This window comes from Delphinapterus leucas, chromosome 1 (assembly GCF_059928025.1).
Source record: "Delphinapterus leucas isolate spDelLeu-1000000601 "Yukka" chromosome 1, BTC_Dleu_Yukka2, whole genome shotgun sequence".
In the NCBI taxonomy this organism is placed as follows: Eukaryota; Metazoa; Chordata; class Mammalia; order Artiodactyla; family Monodontidae; genus Delphinapterus; species Delphinapterus leucas.
Window position 1 is genome coordinate 88747307 of NC_143129.1, and position 25814 is coordinate 88773120.

At 46.6% G+C, this 25814-nt stretch overlaps 1 protein-coding gene across 2 annotated transcripts in view; it reads left to right on the plus strand.

Moving 5' to 3' along the window:
* The window catches only part of CASQ2 (calsequestrin 2), a 61811-nt gene extending 37464 nt beyond the window's left edge, over positions 1-24347 (plus strand). The window contains exons 6-12 of one of the 2 annotated variants that reach the window (XM_089917330.1): positions 1797-1927; positions 3336-3381; positions 10018-10072; positions 20546-20646; positions 22792-22866; positions 23839-23947; positions 24020-24042. In XM_089917330.1, coding sequence (XP_089773456.1) covers positions 1797-1927; positions 3336-3381; positions 10018-10072; positions 20546-20646; positions 22792-22866; positions 23839-23947; positions 24020-24042 — 540 coding nt within the window. Of the gene's footprint in view, positions 1-1796; positions 1928-3335; positions 3382-10017; positions 10073-20545; positions 20647-22791; positions 22867-23838 lie in introns of both variants that reach the window. The other variant, XM_022583831.3, reaches the window with a different exon arrangement.
* The last annotated feature ends 1467 nt before the right edge of the window (positions 24348-25814 follow it).

A 25814-nucleotide genomic window follows, 5' to 3' on the forward strand; every position in this document is an offset into this window, starting at 1 on the left:
GTCAAGAAGAAGGTAATTTTCAGATGAGAGGAAAGTTGGAACGGAGGCAAACTGTTAGTTGAGAACACTCTGCTTGACAAATTGCATACTCAAATTGTGCCTCAGGTCTGTCATTTGTAAAATAAGTATAATAATAGTTCTTACCTCATACAGTCAAAGTGGGGATTCATAAAGTAATCAACTGAAAACACTTTGCATCAGGGCCTGGCACATAGTAAGCACTCCATATGTTTGCTGTTATTAGTTTTTGCTCATCTGCTCACTTCCTACTTCATATAAACACAGTTTCCTGGTTCCTAGAATATGTAGTAAGTGAACTCAGAAAACCAGAATCCAATGTCATTTTCAAGCCCATTCTATGATGGGCCCAGCTTTGTGAAGAACTGTGCGTAAACCCAAACAGTGGTTGTAGAGTTGCTCTTTCCTCCCTTCCTCCAACCACACTCCTCACCCCCACCCCACTGAAGAGGGAAGAAAGTAAGAAAAAACCCCCACACCTTCTTGTCCTTTAAAACCAAATCAGCATGACCATTAAATCTCTTTGATGGCTGGCTCTTAACACAGTTTGTTTTCGTTAGCTCTGAGTAGGATGTTGGTATTTCTTTCCCTTAAGTCCTTAAGAAATGTCTTTTGGAATAGAGTGACCTGGATGAATAGCAATTGACAACAAAAGCCATAGGGATACCAGTGTGTGCTCAGAATGGACCTCCTTGTGTAACAGCTTATGTAACACCCAGTTCCTCCCGGACACCAATTAGTCACGGCTGCCCTGGGCCTCCACACTGTTGGTTACCACCACAGGGCGTCAGCTCTTAGGCAATTCCTCTTTATTTTCAAGGGAACCACTGTTCATCCCTGTGCTTTCTTGGACCACAGCTTTGAACTAGAAAAGAATGGCATTTGGTTTTCTACAGAGCGTTGCACATTCCAGGCCTCTCAAATCATTTCACAAAAGGAGATGAGAGTTCAGCAGCTCTGCAGGCGAACACAGCAACCATTCTGCCCTGACCAGACTGCGTGGCCACGTTAATGAAGAGCGCAGATGGCTCCCAGGCTATGGGCTGGCTCCCCATGCTTTTTATTTGGTACAGCGTGAGCAACTCATCCCAGCTTGCTGGGTACTAACCCAGTGTTAGCACTGAAAGTCTGAATCCTGGGAAACCCCTCCACTCTGGACAAACCAGGATGGTGGGTCACCTTCTGACAGGTAACTAACCATGCAGTTCCCAGAGCCTGAGAAACCATAAAACAAGCCCAGGACTGAGAGACAACCCTTGGGCCAATGCTTCAACCAAAATAGCAATTAGGGTTTATGAGCTGATCGAGGACAGATTCCTGAGTTGGCCTCTGATTCTGAGTACCTGTATGCTTTAAATTGTTTCTGTCAATTGCCTGTTCTATAAAAACTGATTCAATTAAATCCATACATCCCAGGACACTGAACATGATCTGTTGACATTTGCTTCCTCCTCCAGCCCCTGGCAAATACAGTAGAGTGATGGTGATGGTGGAATTAAATTTCCCACCTTTCATTCTGACGGCTCTCTGGCCCTGATTGGATCTCATTTGCCAGAGAAGTTTTTTTCTATCTGTCCTTTGATCATAAAAGTAGATCGGTCCAGCCAGGTGGACCGATGAGTTAGGTGATGAGTTCTTATCGTTTCAATGTTTAAGAAAAAACCATGCATACACTTTCATGTCTTTTGCAGACAACACACACACTTGTAGCCGGACAACCCATTGCTACTCTAGACTAGTGTTCAAGGAAACTATTGTCTTACTTCTAACTGTTACAGGTTGCAAAGAAATTGTCCTTGAAGATGAATGAGGTTGACTTCTATGAGCCATTTATGGACGAGCCCATTGCCATCCCTGACAAACCCTACACAGAAGAGGAGCTTGTGGAGTTTGTGAAGGAGCACCAAAGGTGTCCCAGATGGCATGCAGGGGTGGGGGCAGGGGGGGATCCAGGGCCTGGGAGATGGAGAAAAGCCTCTCAGTCCTACCATTTCAGACCCCCAAGGGCAACAACCTGGAGTTAGTAACCGAGCAGACCTGAACTCAGTAGTGTGGCTTTGTTGGTCATCGATCAGTGGCAGGGATGTTGCTATATTTTCTGAATATGGGTCTACATTGCAAACAAGGTTAGACCACCTCCCTGCAGTGAGGAAATCACCTCATACAGTAGGATGTAAGTAAATTCTACAATGATAATGATAGTGATTTAGTGACAGCCTCCTAAAGTACTATGTTAGGTGCTTTTGGAAACTATATTACTTACTCTTCAACATTATGGGGTAATTATTATCATCCTAATTTTACAGATCAAGGAATTGGGCTCAGGGTAGTTGAGTAACTTAGTCAAGGATGAACATTATATGCCTAGAACTTCTGGGAGAGGAATCGTTGATACCACCAGCCCTAGCATGGATCAGCAAGCTTTTTCTACAAAGGGCCAGATAATAAATATTTCAGGCTCTATGAGCCAGATGGTCTCTGTTGCAAATACTCAATTCTGCCGTTTTAGTGTGCGAGCAGTCGCAGGCCATATGTAAACAAATGGGTGTGGCTGTGTCCCAAAGGAAGTTTATTTATAAAAACAGGAGCCATTGGCTGGATTTGACCCACCAGCTGTAGTTTGCTGACCCCAGCTCTTCAGGGAGGGACAATACTGGAACATGGAATATGGTGGTGGTTCACCCTCTCACCCACCCACCCTTCCCTCCACATGCTCACATAGGTTCGTTGAACCTGGAGCATCATGATTCCATCACCCAGTCAGCTTGGTCCCTACAGGGATGCAGCACCTGGAGGAACAAATATCAACATGTCTAACAGTATTTGTCAACATTCAAAAAGAAATGAAACCATGAGCAAAAGATAGATCCTACCTGCTCCTCCGAACATCCCCAAAGGGCTTTTGATGGATGACCCTGGTGATAAAACAACTGTAGTTCTGGGCTGTTTCCTCTCCTGGGTCCCCTCATTCTGGGCCTGCTCTGGGTTCTCAGGAGTGGCAGCTGTATGTGAGGAGGGAAATGGCTTCTTGGCCTGGGAGTGAGCTGACTCCGTGCCCTCTGAACCATTATTTGTAATAGATTTTATAATCCTTGGATCAAATGGGCCCATGAAAAGGCTGAGAGCTTTAGGCCCAGCTCTGTGTGTGACACAACAGGGTCAATCTGCTCTGTCTCATTAGGGGAGACAACAGGTACGTAGACACTCTTGAAAATGGACCAACATCTCATTCTACATTTCACTGTGCTGAGGCTTTGGTGTCAGCCAAGGTAATCCCTACTCAACAAAGCTCATCTTATTATTATTTTTTTTTTCAGACCCACTCTACGTCGCTTGCGCCCAGAAGATATGTTTGAAACATGGGTAAGAAAGTGGCAAACTCTTTCTGCTTTGTAGAGATGGGTATATTCCCCAGGAGGAATACTCCTTTGAGTTCCAAAACTCAAAGCAAGTCTTATTTGCCTGGAGTGGGTGTCTGGATGGTGGAGAATTTGAAATGTGGACAATATCACACTGAGTTACAACCCAGTTCTTCTGGGCTGGCCAGTAGGCAAAATTACTCTATCTCTGAGTTCATTTCCTAGAGTTTCTACTGGCTTTCATTCACTGGCCACCAGAGACCCAAGGTCACGTGGTAGAAGGAGCTCAGACCATGAGTTACATACAGACTTGGGCTCAAGCCCACAGTCTGCCTCCTAGTAGCTTTGCATCGTAGATCAAGTCACGTGGTCTTTCTGAGCTTTAATTTCTATATCTAAAATCCGGCTTTTTGTAAGGATGAAAGGTGTGAAGAACCCAGACATAGGGGGTACTCCATTAATGCATGGTAGCTGTTTTTGTAAATATCAACTCAAGGCACTGGAAAATGCTGAGTCAGACTGTCCCCTAGGTCTGTGTCACGGACAAGATGTAAGGTGGGTCAAATTGCATTAGAAACAGGGCCTTGGAGATACACTCCCCCCCCCACCCCCAGCTTTATACAAAATTCTGTAAACAGTAACAACCAAAGTCTATGGAGCATTTTTCAAAGCATTTCATGCATCTTTTTACTTGGGTCTCTCAACAGTTCTAGAAAGTGATATAGAACAAGCATTATTTTAGCTTCCTGGGGAAACTGACAATCATACAGATTAGATTAATTACTCACAGATACATAACTAATAAGCATTAGATCTTGGGACTTAAATTTAGACCGCCTGGGGCCAAATCTCATTTCTCCAGTATACCTCCTAGAGTGGGCCATGTCCCCATAAGGCAACATTCTGGCGGGGAGGGGGCAGAAAGGGATTAACATGGAAGCATATATTTACTCTCTAACTCAGTCTAAAGTGACAGATGAACAGAACCGTGGAGTAACTTGACACCCTCTGTTTTACTGGCACGTAACTTCTTTGGATGTCTGAAGGTAGAACAAACATTTCACACCGAAGGCAAATGATCTGGTCCAGAGGAGAGGACTATAGAAGAGCAACACAGCACAATAGAAACATCTTTTCCTAACATTTAAACCTTTCAAAAATCTAACCTTTAGGAGGTCTCATTATTAGATTTAAAAATAACAAAAAGCATATAACAGTGCTTTGAAAATAATATTCCTTTTAAAATTATTTTTGCTTTTCACCTAAAACAATTTCAGACTTATAAAAAATAGTGCAAAGAATTCCATGATCCCTTTACCCAGATTCCCCAAATGTTAACATTTTACTCCTTTTGCTTTATCACACACTCTCTTGATAGATATACAGATTTTTTCCTGAACTGTCTGAGACTAAGTAGCAGACCCAATCCCCCTTTGCTCCTATATACTTCAGACGTTGTCTAAAAACAAGAACTTTCTCTTACATAATCATAGTATGCTTATCAAAATCAGGAAATTAATACTAATACAATTCCACGTTTAAATTGACCAGTTGTCACTAATATCCTTTATAGCAAGAGAAAACATTTGTTTTTTCCTGGCCCAGGATCCAATCCTGGATCACAGGCTTATGTTTGGTTGTTATGTTACTTCAGTTGCCTTTAATCTGGAAGAGGTCATTGGGTTTTGTCTTTCATGACACAAGGTACCATTTTAAATCGAGGGTGATTATTGCTGTTCCGTTCTGCTATGCCTTTATCTTTATTTCTTCTTCTCACTTTGTTCATTCTTAAGAGATAAGTCTATAGGCTCCTGGAAGGGAGACACTGCAAAGCTGTAGACCCCTTCTCTCAGGCCTTTCCTCACTGACATAGCAGCATCACACCCCGAACCACCACACCATAGCGGGAGATGTCCTGTCCCCTCCTTCACAGACACCCCTAATCCTCCACACTGCCCTGAAGAAATGCTCTCTCTCCCATAACGGAGGTAGATGTTCAGAAAGAAAGTTCACTGCCTGGCTTCACTGGAACCCATTCTCTGCTTTCTTTTCACTTAGTAAGTTACAGCTTTTGCTATACTGTAAAATAACAGTGATGGCTCACATTATTATATAGTCAATTGTTTTCTAGTTGGGAAAGGGCTGTGTATGGAAGTTAACCAGGTAGAGAAAAGGGCAACCAGACTGGTTTACTCCTTTCCAACACCCCATCATGGAATACCCACATGATTCCCCAGAAGCCCTAGCCAGACCTAGTCAGCCCCTCATCCAAGTCTCCAACTAGGGAGGGAGGGCAAGACAGGCCATCCAGGGTTATCTTCACATCCTGAAAAAGGAGGAGCAGAAATCAGTCTGTCAGAAGGCTCTTTGGGGAACCCCTCTGCCTATCCCCAACCCATCCACATGTGCCCACCCCCAAAGCAGCATCTTCTTGGGCTACTTGGCCATAGCAACTTAAACCCCACATGTTGGGGAAAGTGACCAGCTCATGAACTTTAAAGTCTTTATCTTCAATACCCACTTCCTTAGACATTGCAAGATATTTAAATAAAATAGTAAAACTAGGTAGAACTAAAGCAACTATTGACCTTCTTCTCTCCCAAACTCTACAGGTTTTTAAAGCAGCAAATCATAGAAAACACATAACTTATTATTCCTAAAAACATTATGCCTAATAATATTTGCTGTGTGAAAATCAGACAGCTATTTTTTTTTTTTTTTTTTGCGGTACGCGGGTCTCTCACTGCTGTGGCCTCTCCCGTTGCAGAGCACAGGCTCCGGATGCGCAGGCTCAGCGGCCATGGCTCACGGGCCCAGCCGCTCCGCGGCATGTGGGATTTTCCCGGACCGGGGCACGAACCGTGTCCCCTGCATCGGCAGGCGGACTGTCAACCACTGTGCCACCAGGGAAGCCCCAGACAGCTATTTATTTATTTATTTAGAATATTCAAAGAATGTCAAGGTAGCCAGGGTGGTCCAGACCCAATGCTGACCTGTCCTTCCTCTTTGAGACTCCACCTTCCCACCAGCTCTCCATCCTAGCAAGTGGTCAGCCAGAGTCCTTAGCAAAAGCCCACAGAAATGGGAGTCAGCAGTTCTTTCTAAAAGAATCTTCCCTTGGTTGCAATAGGCAAGTAATTCCCAGAGGGGGGCAGAGGTCTCCTCCAGATGAGCCCCTGCACCACTTCACTGCCCCTTAGTTAGGGAGTCTGACAGTTTTAACTGCTTCTTTTTTTCCTTTGCATCTCTTCATTCAACATGAGAGCAAACATTCAACCAAGACTGGAAAGAAACAGAGTTAAATAAGAACAATGGTAATTGATTGGTGGGTAATTGATGTTTCATTTCTCCTTGGTATCTCTAATATTTGCTAATTTTCTTCAAGAGATATGTAAGATTTTTATCACTATATTCTTTTTTTTTTAAGTCAATAAACATTAAGAAGAACCTATTACATTGTGCTAAGTACGGAGGTTATAAAAATAAGCCTTGCTGTCCCGTCCTTAGGAATTCGAGGTTAAGTGGATGAAACAGTTGCAATAATACAACACCAGCCCGGTATGCTTGCTGCTATGACAAAGGGACATACAAAGTGCTAGGGAATCTAGAGTAAGGTATTCACCAAAGTAACTCCCAAATTTCCACTTCTTCTGCAAAGCCTGTGGAGAGACAATAGATTTAAGGAGCCCATTCTGCTGTTGATCATAATGTCAGGGAGGAAAATCTTTCCTCTACCCTCTCAGGTTCATTTCTTATGGCCTACAGATTAACCTGACAAAAGACAGATTGGCAAGAGAGAGAGAAAAAAAAAAAAAGATTTAATTAGCTATTTATGCATGCGAGTTCACAAACGTGATTCAAGGAGGGGCTTATATACCATCTTAATGGGGAATAGGGTGGGTAGGGGCAGAGGAGCACTTCTGGGAGAACGAAATGACTTTTTGGAAAGATAAATGGGCCCTTAGGAGAAGAGATGGCAGATATGATAGTTTCGTGATAATGTCTATCTGAGAAAAGAAAATTAGAGTGATGACAAGTTCTTTGGGGATGCTCTACTTTTAGGCAGATAAAAGATTTCAGGAATTCAAATGCCTTCAGCCAAAATAGTTTTTATGCCACAGTGGCTTATTCTGGACCCCTTCAGTGAGAAGGAGCATGGGCTTTGGGGCCAGACAGAACTGGCTTGAATCCCAGTTATGTCACGTACCATCTCATGCCTTAAGGGAAGTCACTTAATTCTTGAAGCGTTGCATAGGAATGAGACTTTGATTTGAGATTTAGAAACAATGTATTTACAAAGTACTGATACAGAGGGTGGTAAATATTATTGTCTCCATTTTCATCATCATTATCATTTTAAGCCATAATGCCTTCCCTCAGAGAGCTTGCCATCTGGTTGAGAAGAGATTTGTGCAATTAAAAAGGTTATTTCTGGGCTTCCCTGGTGGCGCAGTGGTTGAGAGTCTGCCTGCCGATGCAGGGGACACGGGTTCGTGCCCCGGTCCGGGAAGATCCCACATGCCACGGAGTGGCTGGGCCCGTGAGCCATGGCCGCTGAGCCTGCGCGTCCGGAGCCTGTGCTCTGCAACGGGAGAGGCCACAACAGTGAGAGGCCCGCGTATCACACACACACAAAAAGGTTATTTCCAAGGCAAGGCGATGACTAAATGGGTGATCTGGGCAGCAAAGGCTGTGGGGTTCAGAGAAAGCCCCTGGGGTATTCTCAGGCCCGTGGATGGTCAGCTCGGCTCTTCCTCCCCCCATGCACATTGGATTCTCATTGAGTAACCCTGACTTACTGGCTTGTCCATGGATTCTTGCTCTGTGAGTTTATTACTGAAAATACTGAAAACACCTGGCACTGAGCAGAGCCTGCCTCTTTGCAGGTGTTCAATACAGTTTTGTGGGCTGAATCTTTGAGACCCACAAAGAGAGAGGCTCTTTCTTTGGGTTACGTATGGCTCTCCATCCAGGGACCACCTCAGGCCTGGGGAGTGACAGCTGTATTATAAGCAGCCTCTTAGCAAACGAATATGGATTCTTAATTCTAAAACCAATTTCCAAATGCATTCTAGAAGGGCACACAGAAATGAACAGAATTAACACTGCTTACTTCCAACTGATGGCAGGAGACAGAGACACGGGGCAGCCTAATGAGAACTGATCAAGATATTCTGTCTGGCGATAATAGCAAATGTAAAATAGTGAAACCTCAGACTCCCCTTCTGGTTGCTGTCGGATTTGTGTAATAAACCTGCACTCATGCACGCGCGCACGCACACACACACACGTTATCTGTAAAATTCAATTCCCCAGAGAGTCTGACCATGGCAGTGCCTACTCTCTTGTTTTTAATAATAATGTTTTCCATTTAATCTCTCTTAGGCTATTTGGAGGTTTTTGTCCATTCCAAACTCAAAGGGGAAAAAATTAGCATTTAGATAGGATTGCACCAGCATTAAAATCAATTGAAATGGAAACAGAGATCATGGGAGGGTTGAGATGCCTGGAGTTTTTTTTTTTTTTTCCCTAGAATGATTCTGATATGACACATTCAGGGCATCCAGTGAATCCCTCTGCTGGTGTCAGTGATAATCATATTCACTTGGATTTGTCCCCGGTGCCTCGTTCTCACACAACTTCCTCTCCAGGTCTTCTGAGGATCACATTTCCCAAAGAGGGGACCCTCCAAGCTCCCGCTTCTCCTTCTGCAGGAATAATCAATGCAGAGGAGACACAAGGCACATATATGGTCCTTTCTGCCCAGGACATAGAAACATGGAATGCCACTTGCTTGTCCATGGATTTGAAATACTCTCTAGATTCTTTACCTCGTCCCAGCCTTCACATCCACACACACTTTTACTGTCACACCCTCAACCTTCCCTAACTCCAAATTCCAGACTCTCCCTGTAGCCTCCCACTTTCATGACATTTTAGAGGCCTATCCTGCTTTGGCAAGCTTGGGTTCCAGAGCAGAAAGGACCCCAAGGAAACAACCTGGAGGTCACAGTCAGCAAGGCGTCCCCTACTGACCACACAGGTTCTGCTTCTTCAATAAGAGATGTCTTAACAGGGAAGCACTACACTTGCATGTGATCCTCGTGTGACCAAAACAGACCCACATCCTAATTTATTGCATAGAGTCCTGTCTGCTGCCTGTTTGGGGACAGCTGCAGGATCTGTCAGCAGCATTCGGAAGTTTCCATAATCTGGTATATCGCCGATTATATTTGCTGGAGGTGAATTCTTGAGAACACAGACGGACGTGCGCACTCACTGAGCTGTGTCCGGAACGCTTGTTGCCCTCACAGCTCCTGATAAGCCAGACTCACATTCTTCCTCATTTTGCCTTTTACTGCTGCTCTCCTGGACCCACCAGCCCACCGGCGTGAGGCCTCTTTAGTGCTAATGTCTGTGTGCAGTTGGTGTTTTCCTGTCTTGCAAACCCACTGATCAAACTCCACACATTCCTCCCAGGGGCTCATCAGTATTCCTGTCCTGAATGCATGCCCTGCTCGGCTCTTCTGTGCCCCTGCGTCCACCCCCCTCCACCACCTCCCATTTCCATTCCAGTCTCTGAGTCTGTCCTTGGTACCTCTCTACCCAGGAGAGTAACTTTGATTCTTTTCTCCCATAGGAAGATGATTTGAACGGGATCCACATTGTGGCCTTTGCGGAGAGGAGTGATCCAGGTAGGAAGCCCCCTGTCTGCTCCTGTACACCTTAAGCCTGACTGACCTCTCACCTTTGTCAGCCCTCATCCTCTCTTCCGTCACTTCCGGTTTTTCGCAACCGCAAGGTATCTGGCGCCCCCTGGTGGTCGCCTGTTAGGGACGACTCCACTTTCAAATGTGCGCACAGCTAACAGAACGTTGAACCTCATTCTGCCTACCTGTCCAGCTAGGAAGAAGCACCAAGTACTGAGGTTGAGGATATTAAAACGTCCTAGCTTTAAGGATGTGTGTGTGTGTGTGTGTGTGTGTGTGTAAACGTCTGTTCACATTTAAAGTTCATTTACCAATGTTGTGACCTAGCCTATGTGAATCACAATCCTACCTTAAAATAACAATCATGTACCCTTTGGTCTGAAAAATATTGTCTGTGCTTAGGAGACTTCATAGAACATATTCCCCCAAATAACGAGAACTGGGCAAAACGAGCAGCTTATTTCTAAAGTACAAACTGACCCTATAAATGGATGTGTAATTTTGTTTTATTTTGGAACTTTTTCCTGGTTTCACTCTTTTTAACACCAGTGGAAAGTGAAGTGCAGGAAAAATTAATTTTGCAGGTGGTAAAATGCCGGGTCCCTTCAGCAGTGCTCTGTGAATAAAGGGTCCCCAAAGGGAGGTGTCAGTGGTGATTCTGAAGTGTGTTTTGGAAGACCTGGGGCAATCCAGAATGCAACCAGAGAAGGCAGGGAACTTCCTTTAGGATGGCTAAGCAGTCAGGCTTTGGACTAGGAGGTGCCTGGGCAGGGATTCCCAACCTGAGAGTGCCACAAAGCCACCTGGGGCTGACTGAAACAGGACCCTCAGACACCTGTCAGTTCACGGGGCTCTGAGGCAAGTGCTGATGCACCGTGGGGTTGGGAACCACTGTTCCAGGTAAGATACAATTGTGTCGTATTTTCCTAGGACCTCAGCCTCTTATACATTCATAGGGACAGATGAGGAAACAGTGGGTCAGAGAAGTTCAACAAACTGCCCAAGAGGGCACAATGAGCTAGAGGGAGGCCATGAAGGAGGGACAGATTGTCTCATTCATCAATATAGCCGGTTCTTGCCCATAGAAAGTGCTCGATAAATGCCTGTGGGCAGATGGTTAGATAGGCGGATGACTGATCGAGACTAGCCCAGTTCTTCACTGTCTGACCAGTAGTTTTTTGGGTTTTGTTTTGTGTTTTGGTAACACATTATCAGCCTCCATAGTTTCTTACAGGCTGAAACCCAAATGTTTTATCATGCAATTTAAAAAATTGAGATATAATCCACATACCATAAGATTCACCTTTTTAAAGTGTGCAATTCAGCAGTTTCAGTATGTCCAGAAAATTGTGCAAACATCACCACTCTCTAATTCCAGAACATTTTCATCACCTCAGAAAAATCCCATACCCATTAGCAGCCTTTCCTATTCCCTTCTCCCCCACCCCCTGGCAACCACTTAATGTACTTTCTGTCGCTATGGATTTGACTGTTCTGGATCTTTCATATAAATGGAACCATGTAATACGTGGCCTTTTGTGCTTGGCATCTTTCACTCAGCATAATGTTTTCAGTATTCATCTGTATGTATCAATAGTTCATTCCTTTTTAGGGCCAAATAATATTCCATTGTATGAAAAACAAATTTATGCTGCAAATTATCTGAAAGCTTACTTCCCCCTTTTTTTTTCATTAATTTTTTTGAATGTCCATTGATATCCCAGTTTTCCTATCATTGACTTGCAGATTTGGAAAAACTCTTCAAGAAAATCTAGCCTGCGTCCAAAAAAAAATATACCAGTATGCTTCCAGCTTTTTTCCACAGATTCTGGCCACGCCTCAGCCCCTGGAGAAGAAAATAGCAAAGAAAGCCAGTTGCCCAAGGTTTACAAGCTATAATCAAACAGAATGGGATCCCCTGGTGTTGTGTGAACAGAGAGGAGATCGCCATCCGCAGCAGCCTCCTGGCTAGACTCCAGGGGGCTTCCTCCCCCGCCCTCTCCCCCCTCCCCTCCCCCTCCCAGGATTACAGGGAGGCCTGTCTGGCTTTCTGGAACAATGGAACAAAGAGGCCTCCGAGAGGTTGCAGGAACCTGTTTGACCGAGATTGCTGCTGTAATGAATCAAGCTCCAGAAACTACTTCCACCTCCTCCCTGCACAAACACCCCTGGGCCCGAAGCTGTGTCTTGCCCCAAAGGAGCCCAAGCTGGGGCTTGTTACTGGGAAGCTGGAAGAAATGCGCTGGGGGTGGGGGGAGGGGGAGGAGCTCACAGCATCTTTCCTTGGTGGGGGGGCGGGGGCGGGGACGGGGTGGGGGTGGGGGTGTCTGGCCTGCTCAGGGCTGGGAAAGGGAAAGGCTTTTCCGTGAAAGTCCCTGAGTCTGCGACTAGTCAGTCATTACTCTCAGGTCACTGATGTGTAACCGGGCCAGAGGGGCCTGGCTGCAGGACTAGGAATTTCATTCCTACCCAGATGGTACTTCCTCATATACCTTGCTTTTGCTAACAAGCTACATGTGGCCCACTGCGCCAACCAAACCCCTCGCCAAAGAAAACGGGTCATACATCCAGGAAAATAATACAGCTCTCCTTAAAGAGCTAACAGTCTGGAGGAACTGTGCTGTGAGCTTTATGGAGGTGGTCCTATTTGGTCCCTAAAGCCACCCTGTGATATATGCATAATAATGATCATCCCAGCGTCAGATGAGAAAAGTGATTCTTAAGGGTTAAATGACTCGCCCAGATCACTCGATGTATCCAAGCCAAGATTCAAATTCTATCAGGCTTTCTTGACCTCTGAATCCATTCTGGTTCTGAGGAAGAAGGTGGTGATGATGGTGACTTACCGTATGCTTAGGTGACATAGCAACCCCACGTGGGAGGTGCTACTTTTATTCCCACTTTACAACTGAGGAAGCTGAGGCCCAGAGCAGCTGACTTGCTGGGAAGCAGTGGAGCTGGAATTAAGCTCAGCGCTGTCTGGCTCCCCAGCCGCACCCTGAACCACAAGGCCCTGCCTTGTGTCTGCCGGCCCTTTGGAGTTACTACCCCTGAGGACGTCTGGGTGACCATTTAGCCCGCCCTCCTTCCTCTCTGCTGTCCTTTACCAGCCCCTGCACCTCCAACATTTGAAAGACCCAGAGACATTCAACGACGCGCTTGAGATCACACGGTTAGAGGCACAGCGGACACAGGAGCTCAGATTTCTGGTTGGCTCCTCTGGTCACTGTCCATCTGACCACACTACCGTCTCCAGGACTCCCCAGCCAGCTGCAGGCTCTGGGCATGCGCAAAGCCGCTGCAAGGAATGGGGGCGGGGGGAGCCGAGAGCGCACGAGAAAGAAGAGGGAGTGAGGAGAGCGAGCGGAGCCATCTGGAAGCTTGAGCACCCGATCAATGAAGAAAAGTCAAACTTGCTCCCCACTGATGTTTCCAAATTTGGAATCTACGATTTTTCAGCAGCAGCAATAACAAAGGTCTGAGTGACCCGGGTCTCCCAAGGACTCTTACAGCGGTTCTGACATTCGCAGCCGAGAGCTTGTGTTCAGGGATTGCAGTGACTGCTCTCCGGCCCGGAGCGTAATCGCTAGGTCTCTTCTGCGGTGAGCTCTCATCCTCGTTGCCCCTGCAGGCGGGCCTGGCTGGGAAGGACATTTCCGCCTCTCTGGTCTTGCCCGGTGCCCTGTGGTGCGGCCCGGCTTCCTCTTTCACAGCCTCCTCTCAGCTCCTGCGCTCAGAATGCCGCCGGAGCTACTGTGTGACAGGTTTGAACATGAACTAGTCTCCCCGGCCGCCCCCAGATGTGTCTGCATCAGGCTGACATCTTCTTTAGAACAGTCGATGAACGGTTCACAAAGTGGCGTTTCTACGTGAGCGCATGCTGGGTGGGTATCCTCCAAGGGCACTGGCAATATTAGCACTAACAAGCTGGAAATGCGCGAACCGGCTGCCGTCTGCGCCTGCGGAGCACAACCAGTGAGGGGCCCCGAATCAAAGTCTCCAAGCCCTTGTTCCAACCGAGTTTCAACAGCCTCGATTTCGTTTTTGACACCTGTTGCCTCGAATAGGCAACTGCTTAACCGAGCTTCCAAATTTAAATTTGATTTGTCAGTTTTAAAATTTGGTTCTTGCTAAATGCTAAACGTAGTTCCGGCCCTTAAATATCAACACATTTAATCTTCACAGCAGCCCGATTGTGCGCAGTAGGTACTGTCACTATCACTCCCCGATATGCAGATAGGGAAACAAAGCCATGGAGAAGTTAAGTAGCATCCCCAGGTCACGTGACTAGTCAGCGGTAGAACTGGGATTCCAGCCCAGGCAGTCCAGCCCCAAGCCCAAGCTCTATAACTACCACCTGCGCTCCTCCGTATTGCAAAGCTGTACCGCTGGACTTTTCCACCAATGCTGGGCCCCGAGAGCTAGGAGACAGAGCGGAGAAGGAGGGCTGTAGTAAGGAGTGTCAGGGTGTTCTGATGTCGCAGGTGCCATCTCGGGACCATGGCGCCCACACAATGTCCCCCGGTTCTGAGCGGATGTCTCACTCTAACAGGTGACTGCGTGACTCGCCTTGTCTGGGAGGTGCTCTCAACCTTGTCCTCCCTAGGCTCCCAAAGGGCCCAGCTTCAGATGCCATGCCGCAGCTTTCTGAGACCTCCACACTTACTGAGTGGGCCTTTCTGCGAGGGGACCTCTCAGGTGACTGCCCTCCACACCTGTGTGTCCCAGCACCTGGCCCTGGGTCTAATACATGTGGGCACTCAGAACATACCTGCCCGATGAAAAAATGAATCCCTCCCATTAACACTTGAAATGAATTAAATGTTGATGGAGTGGGAAAGAAAGAAAATTTTGCAGTTCCTTCTGCAAATGCCACACATGGTAACAGCGGTATCATTATTATCAATGAGCCCCCAAGGTAATAAGGGAGCTGTTTTCTCCATCTTCAGACGATGAGATGGAAGCCCCAGAGAGGTTAAGTGACCTGTGCAGGGTCTTCAAACTCCAGACACAACCTCCAAGCTGCGTGATGCCTGCTTATCTGTGTCGTCTGCTGTAGAAGCAATGGCCACAGGATTGGGCCAAACAGCCTGGCTTCCCAAGCCTAGGCCTGTCTCCAGGGGCAAGACCCCGAGTCCCATAACTGCACATGGTGTGGCGGCAGGGAGGGTCTTTCAGTGCCTTTATGGAATGAGCACCGCCAGTCCCCGAGGTTGGGTCCAGAGGATGGTGTGAGAGCTGGGTGGGCAGCATGCTGAGGGCCTGGGCCTGTTACTTTGGGGCCACTGCTTGGTCTGAGACACACGTGTCTCTGCCAGACAGGCCTTGGTTCCTGACATGGCTGTGGCTGGCCTGGAACTGGTCCCCCAGGGCTTGTGCAGCCTCATTCCCACCAGGCTCTCTCTGCCTGGAAAGGAGGAGAGCATAATCACCGGCTTCCCCTCCCACAGGATGTGATTCCCAGAGGTCTCTGGCTCGCCGTGGGAAACCTGGCCCATCCTGAGCCCTCGACCCCGGGTCGTGGGATCTCAGGGTCCAGGCCTGTGTGGCAGGGACAGAGTCACAGCTTTCACAGCACCGGGCCCCTCTTCTTTAGTTAGGGCCACCTCTGAGATTCCAGGCGCACTCAGGGAAATCGCTGAGACAGCCAACCAAACAGGCTGTAGCTGGGGAGTGTGTGGCTTAGCGGCAGGCTAGAAGGAGGGGAAGGGACCCTGACTACTCCGGGGGAGGGCAGGGGCCGGCCACCAGCCCCCCTCTCCACCCGGGTGTCTCCCCATGCCCCTGCCCTTGCTTCCCTCACATTGAAACTTTTACACTGGGCACTGGGCTGTCAAGCGCAAATTCGAGCAAGAAGATGCAGCAGTTTTGGTAGGAATGTGGAGACCACAGGTGGATTGTGGAAACGGCTCTCGACCTGCACACCAAAGACCTGAGTTAGAATCCTGGCTCTGCCACTTGCTGGCGTGTCATGCTGGGCAAGTCAGGTACTCTCCCTGTGTCTCAACTTCATCCTCTTTAAAATGGAGATAAAAACATCTTCCTAACCTCCATCAGGACTAGATGTGAAGATTAAATACGAAAGGACTCAGTAGCCAGTAAATGCTCAAGAAATACTCATAAAGTCAAAGTTGGGCTACATGATCACAGACTTCCTGCATGTAAAGAGCAATAATGTCCTGTGTTCATAAAGGAAGAAGTTGGGAGACGATCTTCTTGAGAAAAAAGGAGATTTCAGCTGGATGTAAGAAAACGACTCTTGTCTGTCTGGGTTATTGACTCTATAGTGGACCTTTAGGGAGGTCCGAGGGGCTCAGCCCTGGAAACATTCAAGAGAGAAGACAGACAAATGTTCTGGGTGGGGCTATACACCTGCCTGAATCTGTGGGATGTTTGGGAGTCCCTTCTGGCCTTGAAAATGGCTGCTCCTCTAACTAATGACTGCAGAGAATTGTCCTCTAGTTTCAATGGTGAAATAACTGCTAGCCTACAAATTTCAAAATAATATTTCCTTTTTTTTCTTAACCTACCTCTGAAAGAAATTATGGGCTATTCCTTTTGAGAACTACATGGCCACAATCTTAAAAGGCCTCTTAGCTGTGTATATCACTGATAAAGGAAACAGTCATTAATTTCAAACTCATTCATTCATTCATTCATATAATTGCAACTGTGAACTGTCTTCTGCTTCACATTGAATTACAAAAGCGAAATGTGAAAAAAAAAAAAAGCGAAATGTGGCTTCCTACACCTGCCTTCCTGGTCAAAAAGGGAGGGTCCACAGTGGACGTGTCCCTTTTCCAGCTCACCTGTTTTACAAAGAAATAGTTACTGTCCCTAAGAGGAAACTGAACTTCTAACTTAAAATGTTAGCGGCTGAATCCGTGCGAGGCCAGTGTGACTGCCTTAATTCCGCTTTCCCAGATGAATGAGAATCCATTCCAACAGGTCTGTATTCAAGGCTGGGGAATAATGGGGGGAAAGGTATGGGGCTTGTGAGCCTTGGATCAGGAATGTCCAAATTAGCTTAATGACTTTAAAACAAAGTAATTAAACCGTGCTTTAACCATGTACTGAGGCGAGGTACTCATAGTCATACCACCTGGTACAGCCACCCCTGCAGACTTCAGTCACTGAGTCAGCAACAGGGCCCGGAAGGAATAGCTCCATGATACACCACCTCCTGGTGTAACTGCCTGGGAGTATGTCTTCTCTGACACACGGGGCCGAGACTGTGTCTAACTGCCCCCTTGTGCCCAGATCATTGCACTTAAGACATATGCATTGAACGAACAGATGAGTGGCCAGGTTCCTTGTATTCAAGCAGAAGAATGTCAGAGCATTTCAGAAGAATAATGGCTAAACCTTACTATGTGCCAGGCACCATTTAAGTGCCATAGAGACACTAACACATTTAACTAACAGTCATTCTATGAAATAGGTACTATTATTATCATCCCCATTTTATAGTTGAGAAACCAAGACATTAAATAACTTGCCCTAAGTCACACTCTAAACGGCAGACCCAGGATTTGGACTGTTTGCCGCAAGTGTCCTTTGTGTTGAAACATCATGCTGGGCTCCCTCCCTAAAGAACAGGTTCTGTTCTGTTCTTGGAAATATTCAGGGATGCAGAAGGATGATGCCCATTATAAAATCCATCATCCTGAACACCAAAAAGCTGCCCTTGACTCCGGAAGAAACTTCCCCAGCTTTTGTCAACTCAATTATTAATTTATTCTGGGCATGTCTTTTGAGCTTTGCTCCTCCATAGACACAAAGAACATCCTCCTCACAAAAACTTTTTGTATTCTTGAAAATAGGCATTAAGCCACAATTTTGACTTCTCTTGTTTATGTAAAAACTCCAATCCATTTGATTTTTCTTGCAGGACCCAGTTTTTGTTCCTTCAATCTTTCTCTTTTTATCTCCAAACCTGCTCTAAAACATAGAAACGATCCCTGTATGTACATTCTTATTCATAAATCCCGTTATGTGGGTTTTTCCATCAGAAAACCACAGTGCCGTCTTGTGTGTTCGGCTTCCGTTCAGACCTTCTCCCTCTACAACACTGTATCTAGACAGTTTCTGCCTGCCCTTTATGTGAGTTAGTCTTTTGCGCTTCAAGTTTACTTTCTACCTGAATTCGGGTGTGTGTGGTTGAGTTTCATCCTCTTTGTGAATTTCTGACTTGTCACCTGTGATTCTCCTCTTCCAGGGTACTGACAACATCACCTTATTTATTGCCATTCATCTCTTCTCGGCTGCTGAAAGCAGCCACTGAAGCTGTTGAGGAGAAATCCCCTGTTGCAGTCTGTGTATAATGATACTTAAATCCACAGATAACCCAGGTGGCACCATAGTCCCTGTCCTGTGACACGGCCACACACCCAGAGAAGGAAGATCCATAGTGTCCAAGTAGCAACAGCCAGTGGCACTCTGGAGGGATTTGACTTTCTCGGCCACACATCAGACAGCAAGAAGAGTATCCCTACCTCCACCCCCATCTCCACCCCAACCCCTACAGTAATAGATAATGAGCGCTGAAACACAAGACCCCATCCATCTCAAGTGTCTGTCATACAATCTAATTTGTCATATAGTTCAGAGCACAGATGGAAAAATCACCTAGGCCACCCGGATCTCTGCTGGAGAGGGCTGCAGGCCATAACGACCCTCTTCTCTACTAGCAGGGTAGCTCTGCCTTCCAGGTAACAAGGCCTGAGGGGGCCGAGTCGGAACCTTTAGTGTGATTTAGCCACAGTTAAAGAGGCTACACCCACTCAAAGCAGAGCTCCTAAGAAGAGTGTGCATTTTGCCTAGAATATGTTAAACATGAGGAAGTGCAGAGAAAAACCTTTCCCAAGAGGCCCCAGGTAGCCAAACAAAGGCTAGGGTGCCGGAGAGAGGAGGGGTGTATTCAACAGAGGCCACAGAGAGGGGCTTAGAATGGCTGGGGCCCCCATCAAAAGAAGGAAGCTTTTACAAAGAAAGAGCAGTTGCCGTACTGAATATCTAAGTAGTGGGTGAGTTAGTTGCTTATATAGAAGGTAAATTTCAGGCCACAAATTCATCTATGCAAGAGATACAACTTTATCTTCTAGAACTGAACCTAGATTTTACCACTGGATGGTGGAAACTGGGTCTGACAATGAATGGTCTCCCCTCCCCCACCCACCGTCCCTCGGGATCCGGCGTCTTGCTGGCTCTCAGGTATGATGTGTGAAGTGTGCATCTGGTCAGAGTTATCATCATCACCTATCCATGCTGGCATCTGCAGAGAAGTCCGTCATTCTGTCTGGACTCTAGCTTTATGCCAGGGTCACCACTGGTCCCCTTCATCCCAACCGCTGGACTTCTTCAGATCTGCCCCCTCCACTAGCCTTGTCCGTGTTCCTCAAAACCACAGAGAACTCGGTGGGGCCTCCTCACACTCTTCTCTGCCCTAGTCTTCCTGCACCAGAGGATCCGCCGAGAGAATCTGAGGTCTTTCCATTTTCATGAGTTTTAGAACAAAGCACGAATCCCCTATACTCTGGGACTCCCTGAAACTGTGGAGTTTCTCTACATGGGCTTGCTTTCGCGCACGTGCACATGTACACACAAACGCATACACACAGGCACAGAGCTTATTCTCAGGGACTTGCCAGAATCTAAACTCTTTGTTTCTACCTGGGAGTGGGGCAGAGACGCTGAGGGTTTAGGCTATCCTTTCTCTTACTAGACATTCTTCCAAAATTTTTGTCTATGATATAAAGTTCAACTTTCTCATTTCTTCAAGATTTAGGCTTTCTGTGTTCTTGAAGCTATGAGTTTGTCCTTTGAGGCTTGTCTCTGCTTTTCTTATGAATCATCCCTCCCCTGGGGGGCAATGAATGCTTCGAATTGAATAAAGGGATGGCAGAGCATGCAGGGAAATGGTGACGAGGGGAGGGAACCCTATTTACTATCTTAAAGCTTTGAAACCAACTGTCAGTCAGAAGCCCACTTAGTCTGAAGGTTGTGGGAACTCCAGGTTGTAGAAAACTAAGGATCCAGGCTAAACATTCTTGCTCCATAGAGCAAATGCTATGGGGAACTCTCAGGGATAGTATCAATAAATTATCAGTTTTAAGAGATGGCACAGAGCACTGAGGACCAGACAGGAGTTTCTCTGTTCTGGGGTTGCACTTTCTGACACAAGGCTGGTCAATTTTCATATGCAATTTAGCTTTCAGTTACAACCAGACCCTTCCCTGTGAAACTTTCAATTTCTTTATTCAAAATGTTTATTGTTTCCTTTGAATAAGCTGCTTTGTGGCTGGAGTTCTCATCTGACTCATTTTATAGAATAATCCTATAATTGAGGGTATGCACCAAATGGCCTAAGAAACACTTGTGGAATAACGGCACTCTGCTCTCCACATTAGAAGCCATATATGCACAGGGCTTACTCAACCTTCTTGAATCCTGCTTCAGATGGCTATGAGTTCCTGGAGATCCTGAAGCAGGTTGCGCGGGACAACACGGACAACCCTGACCTAAGCATCGTATGGATCGACCCAGATGACTTTCCTCTGGTGAGTGACTCAGACTGGGGCCCCGTCCTTGGCCACCTTCACAGCCTCATGTTTGTGTTTAGTGTGAGACCTGGATGCACGAAGGAGGATGTGAAATAGGAGGGGCACTTGCAGAAGCTCAGTGGCTGTCCCCACCCACTGTGGGAGATCTTAGCCGCTGGGGCAACATTGAACTTAGGGCCTGGTGCCTACCTGACATGGTGAGACTTATTGTTCTCACCCCCTAGAGGCCAGAAGTCCTTCTGCAGGGCCCACTCAAGGGTGTTGGGTGAAATTCTTCTGCCAGCAGCTCCATAGCTGCCCTTCACCCCACCACCACACCACCCCTTACTATAACCTCTTTCATTTTCTGGGCGGGGACCATCGCTGTGAGGCAACCTGAGTTACTAAGTAATAAATGTTCAGAGATGAACATTTTGCATAGAGTTAAGAACAACCTCTGCTGGAAATTCCCTGGCAGTCCAGCGGTTAGGACTCTGCACTTCCTCTGCAGGGTGCACGAGTTCAATCCCTGGTGGGGGAACTAAGACCCCGCAAGCCTCGCAGCCAAGAAAAAAAAAACAAACCCTCAGGGAGGGCAGAGACCCTGCCTGTCTTGTTCAGCATGTTCTCCCAGGTCCTTAAAGCCCAAACTCTTGCTGGGTCAGTGATCAATGGCCAGAAAGCCTTGATTATGCTTTGTTTTAAAGAGAATAAACAGAATTTGTACAATACATGAGCCCAGTGGTAATGACAGTGAGGGTGGCTAATATACTATCTGCCTAGAACTATGGTAAATCCTTTCCATGCATCATCTCATCCAATCCTCTCAACAACCCTGTGAAGTACAGACTATTATAATCCCTATCTTTTTTTTTTTTTTTTTTAGTGGTACACGGGCCTCTCACTGTTGTGGCCTCTCCCGTTGCGGAGCACAGGCTCCGGACGTGCAGGCTCAGCGGCCATGGCTCACGGGCCCAGCCGCTCCGCGGCATGTGGGATCTTCCCGGACTAGGACACGAACCCGTGTCCCCTGCATCGGCAGGCAGACTCTCAACCACTGCACAACCAGGGAAGCCCTATAATCCCTATCTTACAGGTGAAAAGAATGACAGCTGGAGAGGTTAAAGCTGTAAGTGGTAGATATACTCTTCCAGTCCCCATGAGACCATATGTTTGGGAGACTTTTTTTTCTTTCTTTCTTTTTTTTTTTTTTTTTTGGCTGTGTTGGGTCTTAGTTGCGGCATGCAGGATCTACACTGAGGCATGCGGGATCTTTTCCTTGCAGTGTGTGGGCTTCTCTACAGTTGTGGCACACGGGCTTCTTCTCTAGTGGGCTTCTCTCTAGTTGTGGTGTGCAGGTTCTTCTCTCTCTAGTTGTGGCACACGGGCTCCAGAGCACGAGGGCTCTGCAGTTTTGCGGCACGTGGGCTCTCTCATTGAGGCGTGAGAGCTCAGTAGTTGTGGCACGAGGGCCCAGTTGCCCTGCAGCATGTGGGATCTTAGTTCCCTGACCAGGGATTGAACGTGTGCCCCTGCATTGGAAGGCGGATTCTTCACCACTGGACCCCCAGGGAAGTCCCATGTTTGGGAGACTTTCTACCACTGAATATCTCCATTTTCTTAGCCCCATGGCCCCTTACTTTTTTAGTCCTGCCCTAGTCAGAGATTAGTCCTCATGGAACCCAAGTCTGGCTGAATGAAGAAGCCCTCTTCTTACTCGTGTGCCCACTTACAGCACACCACTGCTTTCCTGGGCATCTCACGAGCAGAGTGGTGCAAGGTAAGGGATTTTTAAGTGAGACATTGAAAGAGAGGTGGAGGGAAATGGCTCTTTCACCACACATAAACTGTAAAAGAGCCACAAGTGACTTGGGAATCAGCTTTGGACTATCTCTGTAATATTCTTCCTTACAGCTGTAGAAGCTTTTATATTACATGCTTTCACAGTTTGTGTTATGACTTTTTTTTTTTCATGTTTATTTAAAGTGCTGAACGCTGGGGCCAAGTCTTCAATTTCCTCAGTGCCCACAGCTGTTTTGGAGACCTCTAACCAATGGTGACCTAATTACTGTGATGGGATGGCAGGTGGGTCCAGCCACAAAAAGTGGCTTTAACAGGGAATGCCTTCTGCCCGCTGTCTAATTTTATTTTTTGTTGCTACAGCTTGTTGCCTATTGGGAAAAGACGTTCAAGATTGACCTATTCAAGCCACAGATTGGAGTGGTGAATGTTACAGATGTGAGTATACCTCATGAAAGTTTGCTCAGATGCCCTCAGTCTGCCCTGGTTTCTGCCATGCAGCCCAGACTATAAGATCACGTATAGGAGTCTGGCCCCATGTGAAATAAGCAGGACCCTTGGCCTTGCCAAAGCTCAGGAGACTTGCCAGTGTGGCCCAATCCTAGTCTGAGCCAGTCCCAGCCTGTTGTTCCATGGTTCTCTTCCATGGGCACATTTCCTTGCTTTGGGAGCCAGCCTAACCTGGTTCACTGACTATTTAGAACTTTCCACACAAGTAAACTCTCCTATATTTTCTTCCAAAGCCCAACAAGTTCTCTTTACACAAGGGAACCCACACCGGGAGTTGTTATTGCTCAATGGGTGATGGGGAAGCTGTGGCCCAGAAGCCCATGGAGGCAATCACCATTGTGTGTGTGTGTGTGTGTGTGTGTGTGTGTGTGTTCATGAATATATGGATATATATGATATATAGGATCTATATGAAACTTCTGGTAGGACAGCCATGAAACTACCACCAATGAGACTAGGGATGGGGTCAGGGCAGCCAGAAATACTTTTGCTTTTCACCTTGTATCCTACTGTTCTGTTTTAACTTAAGCAGAATTTTAAATTATTATTATTTATTATTATTATTAATTTTAAAAGTAGTTTACAAAATAAAGAAATGTAGAATTTCCCAGGTGACTGAACATCTACCAACAGGGTAAAAGGACATTGCTAACTGGCTATCTATACATACAATAGAAAAAAAAATATATATGTATATGCAATGGAATACACCTTTCCTTTTATGTTGCACAAACAGGATACTACACACACCATTCTGCAACTAAGCATTTCCACTTAACACTGTGCGCATATTCCTGATAAGTGTAAGTGACCTGGAGCCCACTCAGCACAGCTGCTTGGAAGCCCCTGGCCTTGCTGACCCTTCGTGCGCTCACTCACTCATTCTGTCTCTGGCTGCAGGCTGACAGTGTCTGGATGGAGATTCCAGATGGTGATGACCTGCCCACAGCTGAGGAGCTGGAAGACTGGATTGAGGATGTGCTTTCTGGGAAGATAAACACTGAGGACGGTGACAGCGAAGATGAAGAGGATGAGGAGGGTGACGACGACAGTGATGATGACGACGACAATTCTGACGAAGAGGATGATGACGATGATGACTAGCCCCCAACTCCAGATGACGTTCATGAAAACAGAAGCACAGCTACCCACCCCCATGCAGACAGCACAAGGTAGCAGCAAGCAGCCCTGGACCACGTCCAGCCAGCTCCTTTCCCTTTTCCAACCTCTCTTTTCCCACTTCCTTCTCATCAGATGTGCAACTCAGCAAATGCCTTTCTAAATCCAGCAATCTCACTCAGCAAGAACAGTGGGGAATTTTTCCCATGTCGACGGTCTTGATTGTCACGAAAAAACTCTCGTTCTTTGCCAGATCATCAGTGGCCATGGCAGTGCCCGAATCTGGCAGTCTGGGGAGAGCAATCCCCAAACGCCTTGACTCGAATTTACCTGTTGTCTTTGACTAGGGCGGTAACAGAATTCACAGCTTGCTAACTCACAAGCATGGTGTGACCTTATAACCAGAGCCCAGGGAAGACACACAATGCATGTAGCCCCCATGCCTACAACGTCAGTTAGGATCCCTCCTAAAGCCAAGAGGATCCCTCTTAGGGAAAGCTCAGGCTTGGAAACAAGTTTATAAATCAGCTTCTCTTGGTTCTATTAAACTTATTTTAAGTGTAGGTCAGACAATTATAAACTCACATCCAAACCTTTGGATGGCTATTGAGAGGTAGGTCTTGAAAAACATGCATACTGATGTCACCATCATTTCTAGTATATTAGGATACTGGGATGGGAGGTTGATTTGCCCTCTGAACTTCCCTCTAGGTGACCGTCTCGCATAGACACACAGGGGTTTGTTTTAATTCTTTCTGATGGCTTTAGGTCTCTGATTGGGTCAGCTGGCATCCTAGCCTGAGCTGGGATCCTGATACACCCCTCTCTCTATTTTTTTTTTTTTTTTGCGGTACGCGGGCCTCTCACTGTTGTGGCCTCTCCTGCTGTGGAGCACAGGCTCCGGACGCGCAGGCTCAGCGGCCATCACGGGGCCAGCCGCTCCGCGGCATGTGGGATCCTCCCGGACCGGGGCACAAACCCGCATCCCCTGCATCAGCAGGCAGACCCTCAACCACTGAGCCACCAGGGAAGCCCCCATACCCCCCTCTCTTTTGCTCCTAGTCAGCCTTGCCATTCAGAGTCAAAGTTGGTTTAACCGGAGGGCAATTAACTCTCCATCTATCAGTGCTCCCACAGTTGAACAGAACAATAATAATTAGAGTTCATAATGATACCCTGAGGCACTGAAAAAAATCCCTCAGTGCCTTCCGAACTATCTAAGTTATATTGTGCTCGGTAGTTTTAGTGTTAAGTGTGCATTATAATGTTCTAATTTATTTTCTCAATCTTTTAACACACGTGTAAGACACTGCAAATTCTTTGAAAATAGGGCAATCCTTTATGGAATAGTAGCTAACTAACTCTGTCATTAAAGTTATATTTTGAAAATACTGAGACTATCTTGAACATCCTCTCCTGAGTTTTTGTTTCTGCTCATTATCTCTGGATGCCTGTTCTCCCTCTCTATTCTTTCTTCCTTTTCCTTTCTGGCCCCTCTTCCTCTGCCTGTCCTTGAAATGTTAGTCTTCCACAGTATCACTCAGCTCTAACATTCTTCCAAGACAGTTTATCATCCATGCCCATCAGCTAATAACTTCCAAGTCTGGGTCTCTAACCTTGACCTCTCTCCTTAGCTTTAGACTCACTCGTTCAACTGCTTCTGGACATCTTGGTTTGGACATTGCACAAGTGCTTCAGACAACATCACAAAAGCCAAACTCATTACCTTCTCCCCTAAACGTCTACTCCTCCTCTTC